This window comes from Saccoglossus kowalevskii, chromosome 6, assembly GCF_978046115.1.
Source record: "Saccoglossus kowalevskii chromosome 6, keSacKowa6.1, whole genome shotgun sequence".
Taxonomy (NCBI): Eukaryota; Metazoa; Hemichordata; class Enteropneusta; family Harrimaniidae; genus Saccoglossus; species Saccoglossus kowalevskii.
The window spans coordinates 33,706,103-33,734,066 of record NC_140646.1 but is presented as its reverse complement, the minus strand read 5'-3'; the positions used below and the strand labels follow the sequence as shown (position 1 = coordinate 33,734,066).

At 36.1% G+C, this 27,964-nt stretch overlaps 1 protein-coding gene across 2 annotated transcripts; it reads left to right on the top strand.

The window, feature by feature from the left end:
* The first annotated feature begins 29 nt into the window (after window positions 1-29).
* On the top strand, window positions 30-27,858 carry LOC102800476 (ribosome assembly protein METTL17, mitochondrial-like). Of its 2 annotated transcripts, XM_085500415.1 has the most exons (12): window positions 30-149; window positions 1,844-2,000; window positions 5,323-5,454; window positions 6,583-6,706; window positions 7,285-7,366; window positions 13,166-13,239; window positions 14,749-14,914; window positions 17,703-18,065; window positions 24,520-24,612; window positions 25,628-25,694; window positions 26,471-26,594; window positions 27,184-27,858. In XM_085500415.1, exons 1-12 carry the CDS (start codon window positions 33-35, stop codon window positions 27,329-27,331), a joined length of 1,647 nt encoding a protein of 548 aa, XP_085356541.1. In that variant the 5' UTR covers window positions 30-32; the 3' UTR covers window positions 27,332-27,858. The 2 variants fall into 2 exon arrangements, with proteins under 2 accessions (XP_085356541.1, XP_085356542.1); XM_085500416.1 differs by lacking the exons at window positions 25,628-25,694; window positions 26,471-26,594; window positions 27,184-27,858 and adding an exon at window positions 25,520-25,587.
* The last annotated feature ends 106 nt before the right edge of the window (window positions 27,859-27,964 follow it).

Here is a 27,964-nt window from a genome sequence, read left to right as displayed (position 1 = left end):
GGCGTGTTACATAGTCCTTCCATAAATTAAAAATGTCTGCGCCCATGTGGAATGTAGTCACTCGTCGTTTTTTCAAAAAACCATGCAGTTCGTGTGGTATATTATCAAATTTCACACCAACACAGGCTATTTTGCTGAGACAATCTCGGGTGAGTTTGCTGAAAACAAATATTTACATTCTTGCTGTGTTGTTACAGATAATTTTCACCACATTTCAGTGTTTTGATTTCTACATGTAAACATACACCACAGCTAATAATGAATTACAGTGTACAAAATATGGAATAAGTTCCTTTTCCACCCTACCTCTAAGCCTAACTCGCACCGAAGCCCTCCAATTCAATTGTGTACATGTTCTCTCTAGATAACTACTAGTATTTCAAATTGGGGAGCTCTGTAAGGTAGGGGTAGGGTTAGGGTTAGGGACGGGGGTGCAAAAGGGACACTTTTCTAAATTGGCATGTCTGATGTCATTTGTGACTCGTAAGTAGACATTAAGCATGGATGTGCAAAAAAACATTTAGAAATCCACCTGAAACATTAAGCAAATAAATAAATTTAACATCATTATTTAATTTTTTATACTCTTGGAAACTTGCACTTCCCCTATAATTCTTAATTTCATGTATTTCACTTGTATTACAAAGCTGATCACTTGGAGTATTGAGGGTGGAAGCTTTGTTAAAAAAAATTGCATGCTTGACACTGGGAGAAAAAATTACATGCAAGGTGTTGCGGGGATAAAATGTTAGCACATGCAAGAAAAATAAAAATGTAAGAATTGTACTGGTGACATTCTTCTAGCCACCCCATAATTTCAAATGGTTCTACGAGCCTTTTTCAATGGGCATGGTTGGAAATGCTTATTTTTGTTATACTGTTAAATAGTAAACTTTTTTTATGTTCATAATTTATCCTCTACCTGAGAGGTGTCATATTAAGCTGTTCAATCCATTCCTTTGCTATAACAATGCCTTTTTCTACTTGTTTTGAATCCAAAATCACACTAGAAAGTTACTTTGCATGTGTACTTTGTTTGAAGTTTTGATACTTTTAATGGGAAGGCAATACTTTATTGAAACACATAAAATCCCAAGGTGGAATTCAAATGCTTACAAAACAAATAGAAAAACAATCAAAAAATTCCCACAAAAGTTTACGACCTGCGTTCTTGAAAATCAGGTCTTATCGCCCTTGCGTTTCATACCAAAAAATGTAACGGCCAAAAACAAAAAATGTTTGTCCAGTCAACTATGAATTTTTGATAATAGGATTAATTCTGTCCAGCGGTTAAATAGGTTATTTATTAGGGATGCTAATCACTCCGGCAATGAGAAATCAGTGTTAATAGCCAAGAGGTGCATTTCAAAAACATATTTTATATTATATAGGGTATATAATTACATTATTCCAAGCCCTACCCTGGACTTTAAATGGTTCATCCTTTAGGTTAATCAATCAATATATTCACAAACAGATAGTGTTTGTTCAGTTTCATTTTACGTACATGTATAACCATAGACCCTCTCTTTTAGAGGGTCTATGGTATAACATGGGATCTCCCAATGAATGGAAAATGGTCTATTTCGTGACGATGCAACTTGGGATATGATACTAATACATCTATCTTTTTTTATTGCACATCTTTATTAAGAACACATTTTTGATTCCAGTTACATTTGAAATTAAAATCATATGAAAAAATTTACATAGGAAAAGAAAAATTAGAATTCACATTGTTGAGGTAAATTACTTTTAATGAAAAGTACTGCCAACATTTGCTTTGACAAAAATTTGCATCTTTCATGCATGAATTTATGAATTTTTTTTTTTTTTTTTATAGAGTATGACAACGATTTCTAAAATGAAAACAAAATTTGACGAATCTGTTAAAGATGTCCTGGAAACAACTTCACATCGAACTCATCCTGGAATTGTAAGACCTAAAGCAGTCATGCTTCCTGAGCGATTGCAGAGAAGTATTGATGTAGTCTTGCAATGTGAGTACCCCGGTATGATGTAAATAATGTAATATAAAACTTTTGTGTCATGTTAACTGTTTCTCACTAAAAATGTTCGCCGAAGAGCATTTGTGAGGACAAACTTTTGTGAAAGTCATCGCAAACCCCCAAACACGAGTGTGAAGACAGCGTTCGATTCGATTTGCGTTCAATTCACTCACTGAAATACCTATAATTCACTGAAATGTTGATATATAACAATTTCAGCTAATTTAACATTATTTTTGAGCGGGAAAAATAGAGACGTGCCTGCGAATGCACAGAAGGTCAAAGGACAATGATTATAAATAAAAACATCATCAACGTCCTTGTTTCAAAGATTTTATTTGTTTTTGAATTGAGTGGTGATAATTTGAGACTATAATTTTTTTTTAAAAAGATTCATTTTCCTGAAACATATTTATGCGTTTCTCGTCTTGTTTCTAGGGCTATTTTATTGACTCCCATGTGCGAAGCACATAATGGGAGTCTTTGCAGTTAGTGTGTCTGTGTGTGTGTGTGTGTGTGTGTACTTGGATTGCTATATGTTGCGAGGACCTTTTTCATAGTCCTCGGAAAACATAATTTATATTAATAGTTAATTCGATTATTAATACGTTTTGCATAGCTTAGGTTTAGTATCGAGGGAAGGTATGGTTCACGTTATATTAATATTAATATAATTGTACCATACCTTGCCCCGATACTAAACCTAAGCTTCGCAAACATTTCTATGTTCAGTCACGGGATATTCAACTCTTGTTTAATTAAACTTAATTAAAATGCAATTCTCCATTGTATTGCATTGTAATTGAGTTTAATTAAACTCCAATTAAAACGCAACCCTATATAGGAACGCGTTTTAATCGAGTTCATATCGCAACTATATTAAAAGTTAATTCAACTATATTAAAAGTTAATCCAATAAAGTCCTCGGAACATATAGCAATACAAGTATGTGTATGTGTGTCCGACTGTTCCACTGCTATCTCAAGAACCATACATCGGTTTTTGATGAAACTTGGTGCATAGATGCTCTGGGCCAATGCGCAGATTTGATTAGGTTTTGGTAAAAATCCATGCTCGTTAATTACCTAATTTGCATGATAATTAGCTAATTTTTAGCTGTTCTATGACTGTTCCACTGATATCTAAAGAACCACTCATTGGATTTTGATGAAACTTGGTACATAGATGCTCTGAACATATGCGCTGATTTGATTAGTTTTTGGTAAAAATCCATGCATAATAATTACCTAATTTGCATGATAATTAGCTGATTTTTAGCTGTTCCATGATTGTTCCACTGATATCTAAACAATCACTCATTGTATTTTGATGAAACTTTGTACATACATGCTCTGAACTAATGCTAGGTTTTGATTAGTTTTTGGTAATAATCCGTTGATACTAATTACTTAACTTGCATAATGATTAGTAAATTTTCGGTTTTTCCACTGATATCACAAGTACTAATCATCACATTTCAATGAAACTTGGTACATATATGTCATATGACACTGCACAGACCTGATAGTTTTTATGGTAATATCAGTACATATTAATTACCTAATTTGCATAATTAATTAATTTGATTTTGATATAAGTAGTGAGCATTACATTTCAATGAAACTTACATACTCAAGGACAATGCAGAGATTGATTGTTTCCGGTAAATATTTGTGCATATTAATCACCTAATTTGCATAATTAGTAAATTTTCAGCTTTTCCTCAGGTATCTCAAGTACTAATCATCGCATTTCAATGAAACTTGGTACATAGATCCTTTAGGACTATGCCGAGACCTGATTATTTTTAGGGTAAATAATTGTGCATATTAATTACCTAATTTGCATAATTAATTTTCAGCTTTTCTACTGATATCTAAAGAACTAATCACATTTCAATGAATCTAGAATTATGCAGACCCAATTAGTTTCCCGTAAATATTTGTGCATATTAATCTCCTAATTTGCATAATTAATCAACTTTCACACTGATATCTCAGGTACTAAACATCACATATCAATGAATGTACATGGATGCTGTAGGACAATAGACAGACCTGGATAATTGTGGGTTAAAATCTGTACATATTAATTACCTAATTTGCATAATTAACCAATTTTAAGCTTTCACACTGGTATCTAAAGTACTAATTATTCCATTTCAATGAAACTTAGTACAAAGATGCTCTAGGACAACGTACAAACCTAATTAGATTGGGGTAAAAATCTATTCATATTAATTCCCTAATAAGCATAATAATTCATAATTTTTTGGTTCTAATCACATTTCAATTAAACTTGGAAACATAGATTTTCTGTTACATTGCGCAGACCTCATTAGTTTTACACTTAAATCTGTTCATATTAATTTTCTTATTTGCATAATTAGCTTTCAGCTAAGTAATTTCGAATTATATTTAATGTGTCTCCAATACTCTCAGCACATGGGAGTTCTTTCTAAGCTTTCTTTGATACTTGTTTGAGTCCACGTGACTTTCGATGTGAACGAGACTGTAGAACTATTCATAACCATGATTTTCTCCAAAAGGAATAGGTTGATCCTCATTTTTTCTACACAAAATATGCTATATATAAACATTTATGGAAAATATAGATATTTCAATTTGTACGTCAATTGAACGGGAAATGTACGTCAATCAAACGTGAATGGAACGCGAATGGAACGCGAATGGAACGCGAATGGAACGCGAATGGAACGCGAAACGAACGTGAATGGAACGCGAAACGAACGTGAATGGAATGAGAATCGAACGCGAATTGAATGCGAATTGAACGCGAATCGAACGCGAATCAAACGCAAATCAAATGCAAATCAAACACGAATCGAACACGAATCGAACTGAATGGTACTTTTCTCACTCATCCCCCAAACCCCAGTGCAAGTCACTGTGACTCCCCAGAACCTACGTGAATGTAACTGACTCCCTAGGACACCAGTGATAGTCAGTGTGACTCCCCAGGAACCTAGTTACAGACAAGTTACATATATTATGTAGGTTGTACACATGTGTAGGTTGTTTTATTTTTATTTTGGCAAAATTATAGCATGTTAGTTTTGTGTTTAGAGTAATAACAAATGTGTTTCTGTGTACAATACTTATAGAGGTAGCTGTCAATTCATTGGTTGTACCCTGAGACACCATCATCCAATCTAATTTATTGATGGTGTTCATTTGGTATTGATGTGTTCATTGGGTGTTAATAGTGTTTATTGAGCATTGATGGTGTTCATTAATTAATTTGTGCTATATCTGGCTTTCTGAAACCCATTTGTTTGGTTATCAATTCACAGCATATACTGGTCGCCAGCTAGCTGATAAGTCACAAGTATTGTTTAACTATCTATGGAGTAGAAAGCGACCAGTAGAGGTGAATCAACTCAGAAAACAAGCTATTGTACTGGCCAAGCAGATGGGATTAGAAGGTGAGTCAGTGTTTGATTTGAATTCCCTCCTGATTGGCGTCTGAATTGCTCCTGATTGACATAGTAATAACCAATTTTTAGGAATCAATCAATTTATAAAATAATCAATTACTTATAAATATATATATTTGATTTGTCTTCGCTACACCACACTAAAAAAACCAAAAGTTGTGAAATAATACACTACCTCCATGAAATCAACACATGTTTGATTTCTTACCTTAAAATGTAAAAATAAACATTCTTTCAGGGTTTTTTATTCACAATCATAACATTTACAAGTTTTCTGATAATTTTATAAACCGAAATGGTTGATAAGCCAAAAATGAATAGTTCTTTGACATTAATACGAACAATCTTGAGTGCAATTATTCAACATACAGCATACAGTTATTATCTTTTACTCTGGGCTGACTGGAGAGGGGGCAATTGGATGTCAATCAGACACAAAACAGGGCTGAAGCCAAATAACATGCTGACTTCATGCTTGTATCTTAAAACTGTGTTATTAAATGTGGCATATGACTCCCAAGTTTTGTTGATCCCAGTGTCACTTGATTTGATTGGTTGAATTTTTTTCTGTCATTCGACTTCCTAACCTGGTTGAAATTTTCCTTAGACTTGTTGGAATAATCCCAGTGACACTTAACTTCTTAAAATGTTTGTCGTAATGAAGATAGTGTAAGATTGGAGATTCACACAAAATTTACGACACAGGGGCTTGACAAGAATGCAGTTGATTATCTCACAGAAATTTTTTTTTTTTTAAATTGTCACTACAATGATTTTTATATGCATATTTTCTAAATAACTCTTTTGAAACATAGTAGCCATGAAATAATTCTTAATAAACGTCATTTTTCATTTAAAAATGCTAATACATGATTCCAACGACAATCATAAATTGCCAATCCACCAGCAATCCTAACTGAATCTCCAATCCTATCTTCATATTATTTGAAATGATTCTATTGTTATATAATACATATAATACTCAAGACTGATCCCAATGATGATTTTGGTCAAAACAAAATTATCCCCAACTACAGTCTTGTGTTTTGCTCATAGTAGACCAATCAAATTGTACTACAACATTTAAGTTTCAAACATTTAATGTTTGTTCATCAGATGAAAAAAGACGCTACAATGACACAGAGTTACTTGAAGTGAAAGAAAGAAATATATTGAAACAAAAGAAGAAAACGGTCATTATGCAACTCAAGAAAAAACTATACCACTGGAAAGCCATTCAGTAAGTGTTGAGTATTCAAATTATATGCAAATTACATGTAGATTATATGCAAATCAGACTTCCATTTCACTGAAGTGTGCTAAATGTGTAGGGGTATACATATCCCATGAAATAAGAAATGATTTTGCTGTTAGGTTCTATGAAGGACATGTCTGTACACAACAATTGACAAACTTTTTGATCAAAAACAAAAAGCAATATCTGAAACAATATCTATGGTACAAATGATGATTGAATTTAGTTACGATTTTACAAAATGTGAAAATATTTTCACTGAATTTTGGCAGGAGATTTTGACAAACTTTTTGATCAAATACTAAAAGCAATGTCTGAAACAATATCTATGGTACAAATGATGATTGAATTTAGTTACGATTTTACAAAATGTGAAAATATTTTCACTGAATTTTGATCAGGAGATTTATCTGGCACTCGTGTTGAGGCAGATTTATCCTTCAAAATGGTCACCATTTTCTTATGTTTTATGGTTTTCATACAGTCATTTGGGATTTCTGATCCGTGCCGTTGATGTGTTAACAAATAGTTATTTGTGTTTTACCCATATTGACTGTGTTTAGGTATACTAAAGAAATGGGTCTGGTTTATATCGCATCCAAAATGGCATCTAATTACAGTGCAATATACCGAGTGTTGTATGAGGTGAGATTCTTCATGATGTCCTTAATGGTGCATGTTGTCCGATTGAGAATGACAATTTTATTGCGTGAAACCATAATCATCACTAACTTGTTCTCATCTAAGGGACGACGTCAAAAGATCGATGTCGGATAAAAAACTTATTTGCTTTAGTTTGGGGGTGGGGGTGGGGGTTTGACCTCAAAAAGTTTCCATCCTACAAAAACGATGTAATTTTTTAATGAAGTCAAAAAAACCTTGGAGTATTTGCAGTTCGTTTTTTTCTATCCAATCATAGGCAAAAATAACAGAAAATGCAAAAAAAACATCCAAGACAAGAAAATGGTTTGGTCGGAGTGTAAATATGTGCGTCAAATGAGGTCCATTTCAGGTCATGGACCTAGAGCATGCGCAGAACCCTGAAACGCATGCGTATATTTCACTTCATTATTACAACCAACTGCTATGCCATACTACTGTCCGATTACAACCAACTGCTATGCCATACTACTGTCTGATTACAACCAACTGCTATGCCATACTACTGTCCGATTACAACCAACTGCTATGCCATACTACTGTCAGATTACAACCAACTGCTATGCCATACTACTGTCCGATTACAACCAACTGCTATGCCATACTAACTGTCCGATTACAACCAACTGCTATGCCATACTACATGTACTGTCTGATTACAACCAACTGCTATGCCATACTACTGTCTGATTACAACCAACTGCTATGCCATACTACTGTCTGATTACAACCAACTGCTATGCCATACTACTGTCTGATTACAACCAACTGCTATGCCATACTACTGTCTGAGTTACAACCAACTGCTATGCCATACTACTGTCTGAGTTACAACCAACTGCTATGCCATACTACTGTCTGATTACAACCAACTGCTATGCCATACTACTGTCTGAGTTACAACCAACTGCTATGCCATACTACTGTCTGAGTTACAACCAACTGCTATGCCATACTACTGTCTGATTACAACCAACTGCTATCCCATACTACTGTCTGATTACAACCAACTGCTATCCCATACTACTGTCTGATTACAACCAACTGCTATCCCATACTACTGTCTGATTACAACCAACTGCTATGCCATACTACTGTCTGATTACAACCAACTGCTATGCCATACTACTGTCTGATTACAACCAACTGCTATGCCATACTACTGTCTGAGTTACAACCAACTGCTATGCCATACTACTGTCTGAGTTACAACCAACTGCTATGCCATACTACTGTCTGAGTTACAACCAACTGCTATGCCATACTACTGTCTGAGTTACAACCAACTGCTATCCCATACTACTGTCTGAGTTACAACCAACTGCTATCCCATACTACTGTCTGATTACAACCAACTGCTATCCCATACTACTGTCTGATTACAACCAACTGATATGCCATACTACTGTCTGATTACAACCAACTGCTATGCCATACTACTGTCTGATTACAACAAACTGCTATGCCATACTACTGTCTGAGTTACAACCAACTGCTATGCCATACTACTGTCTGATTACAACCAACTGCTATCCCATACTACTGTCTGATTACAACCAACTGCTATCCCATACTACTGTCTGATTACAATCAACTGCTATGCCATACTACTGTCTGATTACAACCAACTGCTATGCCATACTACTGTCTGAGTTACAACCAACTGCTATGCCATACTACTGTCTGAGTTACAACCAACTGCTATGCCATACTACTGTCTGATTACAACCAACTGCTATGCCATACTACTGTCTGATTACAACAAACTGCTATGCCATACTACTGTCTGAGTTACAACCAACTGCTATGCCATACTACTGTCTGATTACAACCAACTGCTATCCCATACTACTGTCTGATTACAACCAACTGCTATCCCATACTACTGTCTGATTACAATCAACTGCTATGCCATACTACTGTCTGATTACAACCAACTGCTATGCCATACTACTGTCTGAGTTACAACCAACTGCTATGCCATACTACTGTCTGAGTTACAACCAACTGCTATGCCATACTACTGTCTGATTACAACCAACTGCTATGCCATACTACTGTCTGAGTTACAACCAACTGCTATCCCATACTACTGTCTGATTACAACCAACTGCTATGCCATACTACTGTCTGATTACAACCAACTGCTATGCCATACTACTGTCTGAGTTACAACCAACTGCTATGCCATACTACTGTCTGAGTTACAACCAACTGCTATGCCATACTACTGTCTGATTACAACCAACTGCTATCCCATACTACTGTCTGATTACAACCAACTACTATCCCATACTACTGTCTGATTACAATCAACTGCTATGCCATACTACTGTCTGATTACAACCAACTGCTATGCCATACTACTGTCTGAGTTACAACCAACTGCTATCCCATACTACTGTCTGATTACAACCAACTGATATGCCATACTACTGTCTGATTACAACCAACTGCTATGCCATACTACTGTCTGATTACAACAAACTGCTATGCCATACTACTGTCTGAGTTACAACCAACTGCTATGCCATACTACTGTCTGATTACAACCAACTGCTATCCCATACTACTGTCTGATTACAACCAACTGCTATCCCATACTACTGTCTGATTACAATCAACTGCTATGCCATACTACTGTCTGATTACAACCAACTGCTATGCCATACTACTGTCTGAGTTACAACCAACTGCTATGCCATACTACTGTCTGAGTTACAACCAACTGCTATGCCATACTACTGTCTGATTACAACCAACTGCTATGCCATACTACTGTCTGAGTTACAACCAACTGCTATCCCATACTACTGTCTGATTACAACCAACTGCTATGCCATACTACTGTCTGATTACAACCAACTGCTATGCCATACTACTGTCTGAGTTACAACCAACTGCTATGCCATACTACTGTCTGAGTTACAACCAACTGCTATGCCATACTACTGTCTGAGTTACAACCAACTGCTATGCCATACTACTGTCTGAGTTACAACCAACTGCTATCCCATACTACTGTCTGAGTTACAACCAACTGCTATCCCATACTACTGTCTGATTACAACCAACTGCTATCCCATACTACTGTCTGATTACAACCAACTGATATGCCATACTACTGTCTGATTACAACCAACTGCTATGCCATACTACTGTCTGATTACAACAAACTGCTATGCCATACTACTGTCTGAGTTACAACCAACTGCTATGCCATACTACTGTCTGATTACAACCAACTGCTATCCCATACTACTGTCTGATTACAACCAACTGCTATCCCATACTACTGTCTGATTACAATCAACTGCTATGCCATACTACTGTCTGATTACAACCAACTGCTATGCCATACTACTGTCTGAGTTACAACCAACTGCTATGCCATACTACTGTCTGAGTTACAACCAACTGCTATGCCATACTACTGTCTGATTACAACCAACTGCTATGCCATACTACTGTCTGTTTACAACAAACTGCTATGCCATACTACTGTCTGAGTTACAACCAACTGCTATGCCATACTACTGTCTGATTACAACCAACTGCTATCCCATACTACTGTCTGATTACAACCAACTGCTATCCCATACTACTGTCTGATTACAATCAACTGCTATGCCATACTACTGTCTGATTACAACCAACTGCTATGCCATACTACTGTCTGAGTTACAACCAACTGCTATGCCATACTACTGTCTGATTACAACCAACTGCTATGCCATACTACTGTCTGATTACAACCAACTGCTATGCCATACTACTGTCTGATTACAACCAACTGCTATGCCATACTACTGTCTGAGTTACAACCAACTGCTATCCCATACTACTGTCTGATTACAACCAACTGCTATGCCATACTACTGTCTGATTACAACCAACTGCTATGCCATACTACTGTCTGAGTTACAACCAACTGCTATGCCATACTACTGTCTGAGTTACAACCAACTGCTATGCCATACTACTGTCTGATTACAACCAACTGCTATCCCATACTACTGTCTGATTACAACCAACTACTATCCCATACTACTGTCTGATTACAATCAACTGCTATGCCATACTACTGTCTGATTACAACCAACTGCTATGCCATACTACTGTCTGAGTTACAACCAACTGCTATCCCATACTACTGTCTGATTACAACCAACTGATATGCCATACTACTGTCTGATTACAACCAACTGCTATGCCATACTACTGTCTGATTACAACAAACTGCTATGCCATACTACTGTCTGAGTTACAACCAACTGCTATGCCATACTACTGTCTGATTACAACCAACTGCTATCCCATACTACTGTCTGATTACAACCAACTGCTATCCCATACTACTGTCTGATTACAATCAACTGCTATGCCATACTACTGTCTGATTACAACCAACTGCTATGCCATACTACTGTCTGAGTTACAACCAACTGCTATGCCATACTACTGTCTGAGTTACAACCAACTGCTATGCCATACTACTGTCTGATTACAACCAACTGCTATGCCATACTACTGTCTGAGTTACAACCAACTGCTATCCCATACTACTGTCTGATTACAACCAACTGCTATGCCATACTACTGTCTGATTACAACCAACTGCTATGCCATACTACTGTCTGAGTTACAACCAACTGCTATGCCATACTACTGTCTGATTACAACCAACTGCTATCCCATACTACTGTCTGATTACAACCAACTACTATCCCATACTACTGTCTGATTACAATCAACTGCTATGCCATACTACTGTCTGATTACAACCAACTGCTATGCCATACTACTGTCTGAGTTACAACCAACTGCTATGCCATACTACTGTCTGAGTTACAACCAACTGCTATGCCATACTACTGTCTGATTACAACCAACTGCTATGCCATACTACTGTCTGAGTTACAACCAACTGCTATCCCATACTACTGTCTGATTACAACCAACTGCTATGCCATACTACTGTCTGATTACAACAAACTGCTATGCCATACTACTGTCTGAGTTACAACCAACTGCTATGCCATACTACTGTCTGATTACAACCAACTGCTATGCCATACTACTGTCTGATTACAACCAACTGCTATGCCATACTACTGTCTGAGTTACAACCAACTGCTATGCAATACTACTGTCTGAGTTACAACCAACTGCTATGCCATACTACTGTCTGAGTTACAACCAACTGCTATGCCATACTACTGTCTGAGTTACAACCAACTGCTATGCCATACTACTGTCTGAGTTACAACCAACTGCTATGCCATACTACTGTCTGAGTTACAACCAACTGCTATGCCATACTACTGTCTGAGTTACAACCAACTGCTATCCCATACTACTGTCTGATTACAACCAACTGCTATGCCATACTACTGTCTGAGTTACAACCAACTGCTATGCCATACTACTGTCTGATTACAACCAACTGCTATGCCATACTACTGTCTGATTACAACCAACTGCTATCCCATACTACTGTCTGATTACAACCAACTGCTATGCCATACTACTGTCTGATTACAACCAACTGCTATGCCATACTACTGTCTGATTACAACCAACTGCTATGCCATACTACTGTCCGATTATCAATTTGTATTTAATAGTGAATGCAGTCTGACGCCATGATCAATATCATGATATATGATCAGTGGGGGGTTTGGGGAAAAAACTAAAAGAATTAAGTTTTTTTTATCCGACATCGATCTTTTGACGTCATCCCTAAGGCATCTTTACTCAATATAATTTTATTTTCCACTAAAGATACAGAAACGAGAACCAGAGTTTAAGCCTAAACAAGTGCTGGATTTTGGTTCTGGAGTTGGTACAGCTATCTGGTGAGTATCTACTGAAAAAAAAAAAACTGATACCTTACATGTTTATATTGTGATTTTTTTGAAATGTGCAAATTTTCACATATTTGTTGTGGATTCAGAAAAATTTGGATTAGATTAACACTCATCTTTATAGTGTGGAAAAAGTTTCTGTCAAACACCATGAATATATTATTTTCTTAAAATGCACTAATCTGATTTTATAATACTTACTTCCAGAAGACAATCCTTTGATTTTGGTTAAAATTACAATACCATGTTTGCTCTATTAGTAGCGCTTGCAATTAAAGCATTATTTTGTTTATATGCCCTTCTATTAGAGATGTTCTTCTAGTGGGGTAAATACAGTGAGAGCTTTTTATAAATAAGTTACTACTGTTGACTTGAAACTTGAAATTTTTAGTCCCCGTTTTCGGACTACGACTTATGTTTTGCCCTGTGTGCGTCCGTGATCACCTGTATTTCGAACATGCATGGACTGATTAAGTTCAAACTTCACTCATACATCACACCTTATGTGGGACATATGCACACGATAGCCGAATAGCGGCCATTTTAAGGCGGAAAATGCATCAAAATCGCACATTTTCACCATTCTGGACCTGGATCTCAGTTATGCATGGACGGATTTGGTACATATATTAAACATAATAGGACCTTGATGTACGTCATTTTTTTTTTGGATCGGGTTTGAAATGGCCGACTGGCGGCCATTTTGTTTTAAAGAATTCAGTTCTGGATCCGTATCTGAGATATGCCTGGATTGATCGAGTCCAAACTTCACACACACACAAGGTACATCATGTCACAAATATGTATGTGTATTTGTTTCATGATCTCATTAACGATAGCCAAATGGCGGCTGCTTGAAGGCCGAAAATGCATTGAAATCACACATTTTCACCATTCCTGACCCGGATCTCAGTTATGCATGGATGGATTTTGTTCAAATTTGGTACATACATTAAACATAATAGGACCTTGATGCACGTCATTTTTTTTTTTCAAATCAAGTTCGAAATGGCCGACTGGCGGCCATTTTGTTTTAAAGAATTCAGTTCTGGATCCGTATCCGAGACATGTCTGGATTGATCAAGTTCAAACTTCACACACACAAGGTACATCATGTCACAAATAGATATGTGCATTTGTTTCATGATTCGCTTAACAATAGCTGAATGATGGCCATTTTAAGGCCGAAAATGCATCAAAATCACGTATTTTCACAATTCCGGAACCGGATCTCAGTCATGCATGGATGGATTTTGTTCAGATTTAGTACAATGTGTTGTACATATGCAGGTGCATTTCGGATCGGATTTCGGTCATTATCTGCTTTGAATGTATATGTTGCTCAAATATGAACGGAACGGGGACGTGTCATTGACAATGACTTGTCATTTCATAATTTTTCCAAGACTTATCCAGACAGGTGTATGTTGTACTTTTTCTCTTTTTTTTTTCTTCTTCTTTTCTGAACTTATAATAGATATCTCAAAATGATGTTTTCAGGGCAGCAAATAGTATATGGGGCAAGTCTTTGAGAGAGTATTTCTGCGTTGATATCTCAGCTGATATGAATGATCTAGCTGCTGTGCTGTTAAGAGACGGCAAACAAGATGGCCGCCCCTGTATGAAGGGAGTCTTTTTTCGTCAGTTTTTACCTGTATCACCAATGGTAAGTTTTACCCATCATACATCCAAGCATATCAGTCACTCTGGGAATAAACTTGACAATTTAAAAACATGTCTCTTGTCTGTACATTGGTGTAGATTAGAAAAATTTTATTTTTTAGCTGTTGGTAAATAAAGTAAAGTGGATTTTACTTGTACCAAATTCTATCGTAAATTGGCCCATACAGAAAATTGCCCAGGGCTTATTTGTAGTTCAAAATTCCAAAAAAATGATCATCAAATGTTTTTTGGGACTTCAATTTTCATTGAAAAATCCACCTACGCCAACTTCCAACACCGGCAATTAGACCACTCAAGACGAGAAAAAAACATTGCAGAAGCTAATCTAAAAATTTTAGTGTCATCTTTCTCCAAAAAAAATCACATTAACGAACCTGGCATGCCAAATACAATTATTTTTTTTTTAATTTTATTAGCTACGTATTAGTAAATTCTAAGTTTCAAATAATAGTAGCGAATGATCGTGGTAGCACAATCTGGTCTTACTGCGTTTACAATTGTTGATTATTACTTAGTAGTGATTATAATAACATGCAAAAAATAAATTTGTTGAATTATTATGAATTGCAAATAAATTTCAACTTAGTTTCATCATAAACGAATGATTCTGGTCGCATATTAAACGCTTGATGCCGATATCCACTGATATGTTGTAACCTTGGACTGTGTTTCTCGACCTGATAGGTCAAATCGCTAATTAACCAATCAAAATGATGGATGATGCCAACGTGTTCAAATTACCATAGCTCATTTAAATATGTTAATACAGAATACAGAAGAGATTTGTCGATGTTTTAGTACGATCTTTTGGCTTGCATTTTGATGAGAAAAACGACATGATTTTTTTTTAAATAAAAAATTAGTTGTTTTCAAAAGATAAACTGAGCATTTGAAAAATAATTTAACATTTTTACAGTGATAACTCATTGTAAAAACAAAGCTTACTCATTCATGCTGGTCACAATAAATATACTCTTGAATAGGCATCAATGAATATGGTAAAACTTAAATTAGACTCTATTTTAGGCGTCAAGAATGATTGAAATGTCAGAAATATGACGCCAAAATATAAAACAAACAAGCAGCCTGTCGGCTGAGATAGCTCCGCTGTTAGCAATGCACATTGCAATTAAAGATCAAAAGATATCATTAGAAAGTGAACAATATGTATAGTTTTCAACAAGAATTCAAAAATATCACTTCACCAAAAATAATCATCAAAATTAAAGATATTATCATGAAATGAACAAATCTGAGAGAGGACCACATGCAGTACCTATATATGTAATATCAAAGCAATTGGACTTGCGGTTTTTAACAAGAAGTCGAAAATATCACTTTTTACCAAAAATGACAAAAATATTCACCAAAATTAGAGAATTAAAGATATCATCATGAAATGAACAAATCAGAAAGAAGTCCACATGTAGTACCTATATATGTAAAATCAAAGCAATTGGACTTGCGTTTTTTAACAAGAAGTCGAAAATATCACTTTTTACCAAAAATTACAAAAATATTCACCAAAATTAGAGAATTAAAGATATCATTACAAAATGAACAAATCTGAGAGAAGTCCACATGTAGTTACCTATATATGTAATATCAAAGCAATTGGACTTGCGGTTTTTAACAGAAGTCAAAAATATCACTTTTTACCAAAAATGACAAAAATATTCACCAAAATTAGAGAATTGAGGATATCATCATGAAATGAACAAATCTGAGAGAAGTCCACATGTAGTTACCTATATATGTAATATCAAAGCAATTGGACTTGCGTTTTTTAACAAGAAGTCGAAAATATCACTTTTTACCAAAAATTACAAAAATATTCACCAAAATTAGAGAATTAAAGATATCATTACAAAATGAACAAATCTGAGAGAAGTCCACATGTAGTTACCTATATATGTAATATCAAAGCAATTGGACTTGCGGTTTTTAACAGAAGTCAAAAATATCACTTTTTACCAAAAATGACAAAAATATTCACCAAAATTAGAGAATTGAGGATATCATCATGAAATGAACAAATCTGAGAGAAGTCCACATGTAGTTACCTATATATGTAATATCAAAGCAATTGGACTTGCGGTTTTTAAAATCTGAGAGAGGTCTACACAAGGTACATATACACCAAGTATCAAAGCATTCAGGCTTGTAGTTTTCAAGAAGAAGTCGAAAGAGTAAAACATTGACACGGACGACGACGGACAATCACTCATATGATGAGCTCTGCTCGACAAAGTCGACAGCGGAGCTAAAAAAAACTACAGAAGAAACGCCCTGGGCGATTTCTTGGTCCTATTTTTTTTTTTTTTAAACTGTCGTTTAACGGACAGGGAGAATTTACAGCAGAATCAGTTATCATTTAATGGTCACGCGAATTTATTTAACCCATGTACATATAGTTGTTTCTTTATTTGCAAAACAAATAATTACTGGAGTGGAGGTCAATATTCAGTTTTAATGTCCCAGTCAATTACTAAAAAGGTCAATAAAACTGAATATTGACCAACACTGAGGTAACTATATGTTTTATTATACCAAATAATAAATGCAACATAAATCAAATGTTAAAGTCAGAGGCCAACAACATTTTGTTTTTTTACCTAAATACATCTATAGCATATGCGCAATAGATATCAAGGTCACTGGATTTTAATTATTGACTATGAGTTTTATTCACCACCACATGACCTCTTTCTAACCTAACAACATGAGGTGTGATATTTTAGTATATTTCATTAATCTTTCTTTCTCAACAGAATAAATTTGATGTAATAATCTCAGCATATTCATTAATGGATCTTCCATCCGTACAAGAAAGGATAAACACACTGCGTACTCTGTGGATCAAAACTGAACACTTCTTGGTTGTCATAGAGAATGGCACAAATGAAGGTTATAAGACTGTGCTTGAAGCCAGGGACTTAATTTTACATGGGGAAAACTACTTGAAAACTAATAGAAGAATCAGAAAACTAGATGCTGAGCAAGATGAAGATGAATTGAATAAAGAGAGTGAACAGTATTCCAGCAATGTGGATATGAAACGAGAATTTGATAAAGCTGTCAGTATGAGTATGAAGATGGATGACAATTGGCCAGTTGGTCATGTATATTCACCAGTAAGTAAGATGGATGACAATTGAACAGTTGGTGATGTATACTGACCAGTAAGTAAGATGGATGACAATTGGCCAGTTGGTCATGTATATTCACCAGTAATTAAGATGGATGACAATTGAACAGTTGGTGATGTATACTGACCAGTAAGTAAGATGGATGACAATTGGCCAGTTGGTCATGTATATTCACCAGTAAGTAAGATGGATGACAATTGAACAGTTGGTGATGTATACTGACCAGTAAGTAAGATGGATGACAATTGGCCTGTTGGTCATGTATATTTACCAGTAAGTAAGATGGATGACAATTGGCCAGTTGGTCATGTATATTCACCAGTAAGTAAGATGGATGACAATTGGACAGTTGGTGATGTATATTCACCAGTAAGTAAGATGAATGACAATTGGCCAGTTGGTCATGTATATTCACTAGTAAGTAAGATGGATGACAATTGGCCAGTTGGTCATGTATATTCACTAGTAAGTAAGGTGGATGACAATTGGCTAGTTGGTCATGTATATTCACCAGTAAGTAAGATGGATGACAATTGGACAGTTGGTCATGTATATTTACCAGTAAGTAAGATGGATGACAATTGGCCAGTTGGTCATGTATATTCACCAGTAAGTAAGATGGATGACAATTGGACAGTTGGTGATGTATATTCACCAGTAAGTAAGATGAATGACAATTGGCCAGTTGGTCATGTATATTCACTAGTAAGTAAGATGGATGACAATTGGCCAGTTGGTCATGTATATTCACTAGTAAGTAAGGTGGATGACAATTGGCTAGTTGGTCATGTATATTCACCAGTAAGTAAGATGGATGACAATTGGACAGTTGGTCATGTATATTCACCAGTAAGTAAGATGGATGACAATTGGCCAGTTGGTCACGTATATTCACCAGTAAGTAAGATGGATGACAATTGGCCAGTTGGTCATGTATATTCACCAGTAAGTAAGATAAATGACAATTGGACAGTTGGTCATGTATATTCACCAGTAAGTAAGATGGATGACAATTGGACAGTTGGTCATGTATATTCACTAGTAAGTAAGATGGATGACAATTGGCCAGTTGGTCATGTATATTCACTAGTAAGTAAGGTGGATGACAATTGGCTAGTTGGTCATGTATATTCACCAGTAAGTAAGATGGATGACAATTGGACAGTTGGTCATGTATATTCACCAGTAAGTAAGATGGATGACAATTGGCCAGTTGGTCACGTATATTCACCAGTAAGTAAGATGGATGACAATTGGCCAGTTGGTCATGTATATTCACCAGTAAGTAAGATAAATGACAATTGGACAGTTGGTCATGTATATTCACCAGTAAGTAAGATGGATGACAATTGGACAGTTGGTCATGTATACTGACCAGTAAGTAAGATGGATGACAATTGGCCAACTGGTCATGTATATTTACCAATAAGTAAGAGGGATGAAAATTGGCCAGTTGTCATGTATACTGACCAGTAAGTAAGGTTGATGACAATTGGCCAACTGGTCATGTATATTTACCAGTAAGTAAGAGGGATGAAAATTGGCCAGTTGGTCATGTATATTCACAAGTAAGTAAGATGGATGACAATTGGCCTGTTGGTCATGTATATTCACCAGTAAGTAAGAGGGATGACAATTGGCCAGTTGTCATGTATATTGACCAGTAAGTAAGGTTGATGACAATTGGCCAGTTGGTGATGTATATTCACCAGTAAGTAAGGTGGATGACAATTGGACAGTTGGTCATGTATATTCACCAGTAAGTAAGGTGGATGACAATTGGCCTGTTGGTCATGTATACACTGACCAGTAAGTAAGATGGATGACAATTGGCCAGTTGGTGATGTATATTCACCAGTAAGTAAGGTGGATGACAATTGGCCAGTTGGTGATGTATATTCACCAGTAAGTAAGGTGGATGACAATTGGCCAGTTGGTGATGTATATTCACCAGTAAGTAAGGTGGATGACAATTGGCCAGTATGAGTATGAAGATGGATGACAATTGGCCAGTTGGTGATGTATATTCACCAGTAAGTAAGATGGATGACAATTGGCCAGTTGGTCATGTATATTCACCAGTAAGTAAGAGGGATGACAATTGGCCAGTTGGTCATGTATACTGACCAGTAAGTAAGGTTGATGACAATTGGCCAGTTGGTGATGTATATTTACCAGTAAGTAAGGTGGATGACAATTGGCCAGTTGGTCATGTATATTCACCAGTAAGTAAGATGGATGACAATTGGCCAGCTGGTCATGTATATTTACCAGTAAGTAAAGTGGATGACAATTGGCCAGTTGGTCATGTATACTGACCAGTAAGTAAGGTTGATGACAATTGGCCAGTTGGTCATGTATATTTACCAGTAAGTAAGGTGGATGACAATTGGCCAGTTGGTCTTGTATATTCACCAGTAAGTAAGATGGATGACAATTGGCCAGCTGGTCATGTATATTCACCAGTAAGTAAGAGGGATGACAATTGGCCAGCTGGTCATGTATATTCACCAGTAAGTAAGGTGGATGACAATTGGCCAGTTGGTCATGTATATTCACCAGTAAGTAAGGTGGATGACAATTGGCCAGCTGGTCATGTATATTCACCAGTAAGTAAGGTGGATGACAATTGGCCAGTTGGTCATGTATATTCACCAGTAAGTAAGATGGATGACAATTGGCCAGCTGGTCATGTATATTTACCAGTAAGTAAAGTGGATGACAATTGGCCAGTTGGTCATGTATACTGACCAGTAAGTAAGGTTGATGACAATTGGCCAGTTGGTCATGTATATTTACCAGTGAGTAAGGTGGATGACAATTGGCCAGTTGGTCTTGTATATTCACCAGTAAGTAAGATGGATGACAATTGGCCAGCTGGTCATGTATATTCACCAGTAAGTAAGAGGGATGACAATTGGCCAGTTGGTCATGTATACTGACCAGTAAGTAAGGTTGATGACAATTGGCCAGTTGGTGATGTATATTTACCAGTAAGTAAGGTGGATGACAATTGGCCAGTTGGTCATGTATATTCACCAGTAAGTAAGATGGATGACAATTGGCCAGCTGGTCATGTATATTTACCAGTAAGTAAAGTGGATGACAATTGGCCAGTTGGTCATGTATACTGACCAGTAAGTAAGGTTGATGACAATTGGCCAGTTGGTCATGTATATTTACCAGTAAGTAAGGTGGATGACAATTGGCCAGTTGGTCATGTATATTCACCAGTAAGTAAGATGGATGACAATTGGCCAGCTGGTCATGTATATTCACCAGTAAGTAAGAGGGATGACAATTGGCCAGCTGGTCATGTATATTCACCAGTAAGTAAGGTGGATGACAATTGGCCAGTTGGTGATGTATATTCACCAGTAAGTAAGATGGATGGCAATTGGTGATGTATATTTACCAGTAAGTAAGATGGATGACAATTGGCCTGTTGGTCATGTATATCCACCAGTAAGTAAGATGGATGACAATTGGTGCTGTATATTTACCAGTAAGTAAGATGGATGACAATTGGCCTGTTGGTCATGTATATTCACCAGTAAGTAAGATGAATGACAATTGGCCAGTTGGTCATGTATATTCACCAGTAAGTAAGATGGATGACAATTGGCCAGTTGGTCATGTATATTCACCAGTAAGTAAGATGGATGACAATTGGCCAGTTGGTCATGTATATTCACCAGTAAGTAAGATGGATGACAATTGGTCAATTGGTCATGTATATTCACCAGTAAGTAAGATGGATGACAATTGGCCAGTTGGTGATGTATATTCACCAGTAAGTAAGATGGATGACAATTGGCCAGTTGGTCATGTATATTCACCAGTAAGTAAGAGGGATGACAATTGGCCAGTTGGTCATGTATACTGACCAGTAAGTAAGGTTGATGACAATTGGCCAGTTGGTGATGTATATTTACCAGTAAGTAAGGTGGATGACAATTGGCCAGTTGGTCATGTATATTCACCAGTAAGTAAGATGGATGACAATTGGCCAGCTGGTCATGTATATTTACCAGTAAGTAAAGTGGATGACAATTGGCCAGTTGGTCATGTATACTGACCAGTAAGTAAGGTTGATGACAATTGGCCAGTTGGTCATGTATATTTACCAGTAAGTAAGGTGGATGACAATTGGCCAGTTGGTCATGTATATTCACCAGTAAGTAAGATGGATGACAATTGGCCAGCTGGTCATGTATATTCACCAGTAAGTAAGAGGGATGACAATTGGCCAGCTGGTCATGTATATTCACCAGTAAGTAAGGTGGATGACAATTGGCCAGTTGGTGATGTATATTCACCAGTAAGTAAGATGGATGACAATTGGTGATGTATATTTACCAGTAAGTAAGATGGATGACAATTGGCCTGTTGGTCATGTATATCCACCAGTAAGTAAGATGGATGACAATTGGTGATGTATATTTACCAGTAACTAAGATGGATGACAATTGGCCTGTTGGTCATGTATATTCACCAGTAAGTAAGATGAATGACAATTGGCCAGTTGGTCATGTATATTCACCAGTAAGTAAGATGGGTGACAATTGGCCAGTTGGTCATGTATATTCACCAGTAAGTAAGATGGATGACAATTGGCCCGTTGGTCATCTTTATATTCACCAGTAAGTAATTGGCCAGTTGGTCATGTATATTCACCAGTAAGTAAGATGGATGACAATTGGCCAGTTGGTCATGTATATTCACCAGTAAGTAAGATGGATGACAATTGGCCAGTTGGTCATGTATATTCACCAGTAAGTAAGATGGATGACAATTGGCCAATTGGTCATGTATATTCACCAGTAAGTAAGATGGATGACAATTGGCCAGTTGGTCATGTATATTTACCAGTAAGTAAGATGGATGACAATTGGCCTTTTGGTCATGTATATTCACCAGTAAATAAGATGGATGACAATTGGCCAGTTGGTCATGTATATTTACCAGTAAGTAAGATGGATGACAATTGGCCTGTTGGTCATGTATATTCACCAGTAAGTAAGATGGATGACAATTGGCAAGTTGGTCATGTAAATTTACCAGTAAGTAAGATGGATGACAATTGGCCAGTTGGTCATGTATATTTACCAGTAAGTAAGATAGATGACAATTGAACAGTTGGTGATGTATACTGACCAGTAAGTAAGATAGATGACAATTGGCCAGTTGGTCATGTATATTCACCAGTAAGTAAGATAGATGACAATTGGCCAGTTGGTCATGTATATTCACCAGTAAGTAAGAGGGATGGCAATTGGCCTGTTGGTCATGTATATTCACCATAAGTAAAATGGATGATAATTGGCCAATTGGTGATGTATATTTATCAGTAAGAAAGAGGGATGACAATTGGCCAGTTGGTGATGTATATTCACCAGTAAGTAAGATGGATGATAATTGGCCAATTGGTGATGTATATTTATCAGAAAGTAAGAGGGATGACAATTGGCCAGTTGGTCATGTATATTCACCAGTAAGTAAGATGGATGATAATTGGCCAATTGGTGATGTATATTTATCAGTAAGTAAGATGAATGACAATTTACCAGTTGGTCATGTATATTCACCAGTAAGTAAGAGGGATGACAATTGGCCTGTTGGTCATGTATATTCACCAGTAAGTAAGATGGATGACAATTGGCCAGTTGGTCATGTATATTTACCAGTAAGTAAGATGGATGACAATTGGCCTGTTGGTCATGTATATTCACCAGTAAGTAAGATGGATGACAATTGGCCAGTTGGTCATGTATATTTACCAGTAAGTAAGATAGATGACAATTGGCCAGTTGGTCATGTATATTCACCAGTAAGTAAGATGGATGACAATTGGCCAATTGGTGATGTATATTTATCAGTAAGTAAGATGGATGACATTGACCAGAAGGTCATGTATATTCACCAGTAAGTAAGATGAATGACAATTTACCAGTTGGTCATGTATATTCACCAGTAAGTAAAATGGATGATAATTGGCCAATTGGTGATGTATATTTATCAGTAAGTAAGATGAATGACAATTCACCAGTTGGTCATGTATATTCACCAGTAAGTAAAATGGATGATAATTGGCCAATTGGTGATGTATATTTATCAGTAAGTAAGAGGGATGACAATTGGCCAGTTGGTGATGTATATTCACCGGTAAGTAAGATGGATGACAATTGGCCAGTTGGTCATGTATCTTCACCAGTAAGTAAGATGGATGACAATTGGCCAATTGGTGATGTATATTTATCAGTAAGTAAGATGGATGACATTGACCAGAAGGTCATGTATATTCACCGGTAATTTGAATAGATGAAAATTGGCCAGAAGGTCATTAGTATATTTACATGACAATAAGATTGATGATGATTGAAGATTGTGGTTCAGCTTAAACAGACTTAAACAGGTTTTGTGTATTTTTTTTTTACAGTGTTCACATGATTTACCCTGTCCACGGTTAAATGATGGTACAGACACTCCATGTAATTATCTGCAAGAATATCACCCACTCAAGTTATCACAGGTAATTGAATAGAATGCAATGTAAGGAATGGTGTATCTACATTGTATCTTGTGTAGGCTGATACAAAATGGTGGATGGGAATATTTTGTAATTTACTTTGCCATGCATGTGAAGTCCACCCCAATCTGAATAAAATAAGATCCTGGTTGGCTTAATTTAATTTGAGTACATTATATTTTCATTATTAATTTTAATTATTTATTTCAATATTTGTTTTTACAGTAAATTTGCTGCATCCAGTGGCTTTCACAAACAAAACAATTCTTGCAGCAAAATAATTGTAACATTAAAAAATAATTGAAATAAATAATAAATATATAAGGTTATTACGAAGATACCTCAAAGTATGTACGAAGACAGTACAGCGGCAGTATCGGCCGACGCGCAGCGGAGGTCAATGCAACAGCGTACTGTCTGACTGCATACTTTGAGGTATCTTCGTAATAACCTTATTATTATACATCTTTTCCTTCCAAGGATACATCATGGGAATGCCGAAATCCAAAAAGTTTAGAACAGAATCAGCGAACTTCTTTGTATGGAGTCCGGTCAAATCCTGGTGGCAGCCTTGTTTGTTTTTATTATTATAGGACGCTTACGCGCGTAATTATTCCATATTTGGAATTCGCATTTCCTAATATGGTAGTATGAAAATACCCCGTAAAATACCGCAAAATTACGGCACGCTGTAACTTATGACGTTACAGTGACAGATGTATAATAATAGTAATTACATAAAATATTTAAAAAAATTAAGCCAACCAAGATCTTATTTTAATCAGATTGAGTCCACCCAAAATCCAAGTAATACTAAACAGTTAGATGTATTCTCACCTTAAAAATGCCATGTATAACATCTATTTTGTACTTGCTGAATTGTTTCATTAAATATTATTTGCTCTTACAGCTCCAGTACTCTTGACAACCTTATAGCATGCCTACAATTTCAACCAATAATAATGTGTTTTATCAGGGATCATCTTCTCACATTATGTGTTCTATGATTGGTTCTTAGATGCCAAAACAAGTACAGAAGGAGAATTTTTCATATGTGGTGCTCAGAAAAGGTCAAAGGTCAAAAGGTATATGATACTATTGCTTATCACACAACCATGGTGCATATTGTTCACAGTCGTGACTCTTAGCGTGAATTATCACTGTTGATATGGTTTGGGTAAACATCATGATATTCATGTTACACATCAAATGATGATTTGTTTGAACAGTACACTGAGAAAAGCAAATCATGTGACTACCTTTTTGATAACAGTGATATTAGAATTTCAGACTGTATAACAATTACAGTTTGCAGGACTTCTTTAATCGTGCGAGACCTTCATCGCATGTCGCTCAACTTCCATACCCCCCCCCCCATCTTATGAATCCCTAATGAAACTTGTATTTCCTCTAAAACATTAAGTAAATGTACAAATGACAAAACTTTGTTTTTGTAATCATTGAATAGATCACAGATAATGTATAAAAGACAGGGGCCGAACGTCTGCTGCAATTAGCAAATGATTTGATTTTAAACTTGAATACCAAACCCTTTCAATGTCGAGATGGCTATTTTTGAAAGGGGAATATGACGTTACCTCCCCTTACTTCTCCAAATGTGTATAGCACATTATTATGCGTGGAAATACCCTAAAAATACTTTCATGCTTGTCAAATACCACATGATGTATTAACACCACTGCGACTTTTGTTTGTATCTTGTAGTAAACAAAAAATTGTCTATCAACTGTCAATTAATATCTTTTCAATGATATTTCATTATACAATAATTAATAATCAGAAAATTACATTGAAATTTTAGATTACTATATCAACATCATCTAATTTCTACTTTGTATAGGCTGCAATGAATGGCCAAGGTTAATCCGGCCAGTTCTGGTGAAATCTAAACACATCCATTGTCATATGTGTTGCCATGACGGCAGAATACACCATACAGTGTTAACAGCATCTAAGCATGGAAAGTAAGTATGCCCTTTCACATCATCAGTGGGATCAAAGTGTTTCATGTGCAAAGTATGAAAAGTATAGCAGAGCATTATTTAATATTCATGTTCAATAAATGTTTATTAGGGCATTATTTGGTAGTTGGGTTCAATAAAAGAATAGAAGAACATTATTTGGGATTCAGGCTCAATAAATGTTTAGTAGGGCATTATTTGGGATTCTGGTTCTATAAATTTATAGCAGGGCATTATTTGGTATTTAAATTCAGTACAATTTTAGCAAAGGCAATATTTAGTATTCCGGTTCAATAAAAGTATAGCAGGGCATTATTTAGTATTCAGGTTCAATAAATGTTTATTAGGGCATTATTTGGTTGTCGGCTTCAATAATTTTATAGCATGGCGTCATTCGATATTCAGATTTAGTACAATTATAGCAAGACAATATTTTGGTATTCAGGTCCAAAAAATGTTTAGGTGGGCATTATTTGGTAGTCAGGTTCAATGATAGTATAGCAAGGCAACATTTGGTATTCAGGTTCAATAAAAGTATAGCAGGGCATTATTTGATAGTGCAGTTCATTGCTCACATTTCAATTTATTTCAGGGATTTATATTACTGTGCAAGATACAGTAAGTGGGGAGACCAACTTCCACTTTCAATACTTGCTGAAACAATGAACAAATCCACTCAGGAGAATGATTCTACTCAACACAAGCAATGCACAGAACCTACTACAGAAGAAGATTGGTGACAAATACATCATAAAAATGATATGAATGTTTGAAAGAAACTATGATCACAAATATGGAAGGTGAAGACTGCTATTTCCATTCACTTGGAGAACAATGGATTTTGATTAATTATGGGTCTAAGTGCCCTCCTACTGCAGTCTTGATAACAAGGCCTTTATACTGCCATATGGAGAAGTGTTTCCACAAGATACTATAGCGCCCTCACACTACCATTGTGAGAACAGTGGCCCTCACCACGCTCCACAAGGTGCTTACACATCTTCATATCAGCTCCCTTGAGTGTGGCCGGATAAAACGACAGGAGTTTGTGTTTTACCCTCGAGTATTTCCATTGGTTGTGGACACTGTCCTCTATAGAGTTAGGGGTATCTGATTGTCCTTAAAAGTATGTAGGTACAAAATTTATTTTTATACCAAAGTACACTTGTACAGTGTATATTTCAGGTTTGTGTGAAATATCTATATTATTGTATAGTGCATTTAAACTGTACATTACATTGAATAAAACAATGTTGAGGCAAAACAATTGCATTGTATGGCTAATATTCATACCCACCTTCAGCCAAAAAATAGGATCTATTTCATTGGCCCCAGGTGCTGCCATTTTGAGAAGTGCTCTCAAGTAACATGGT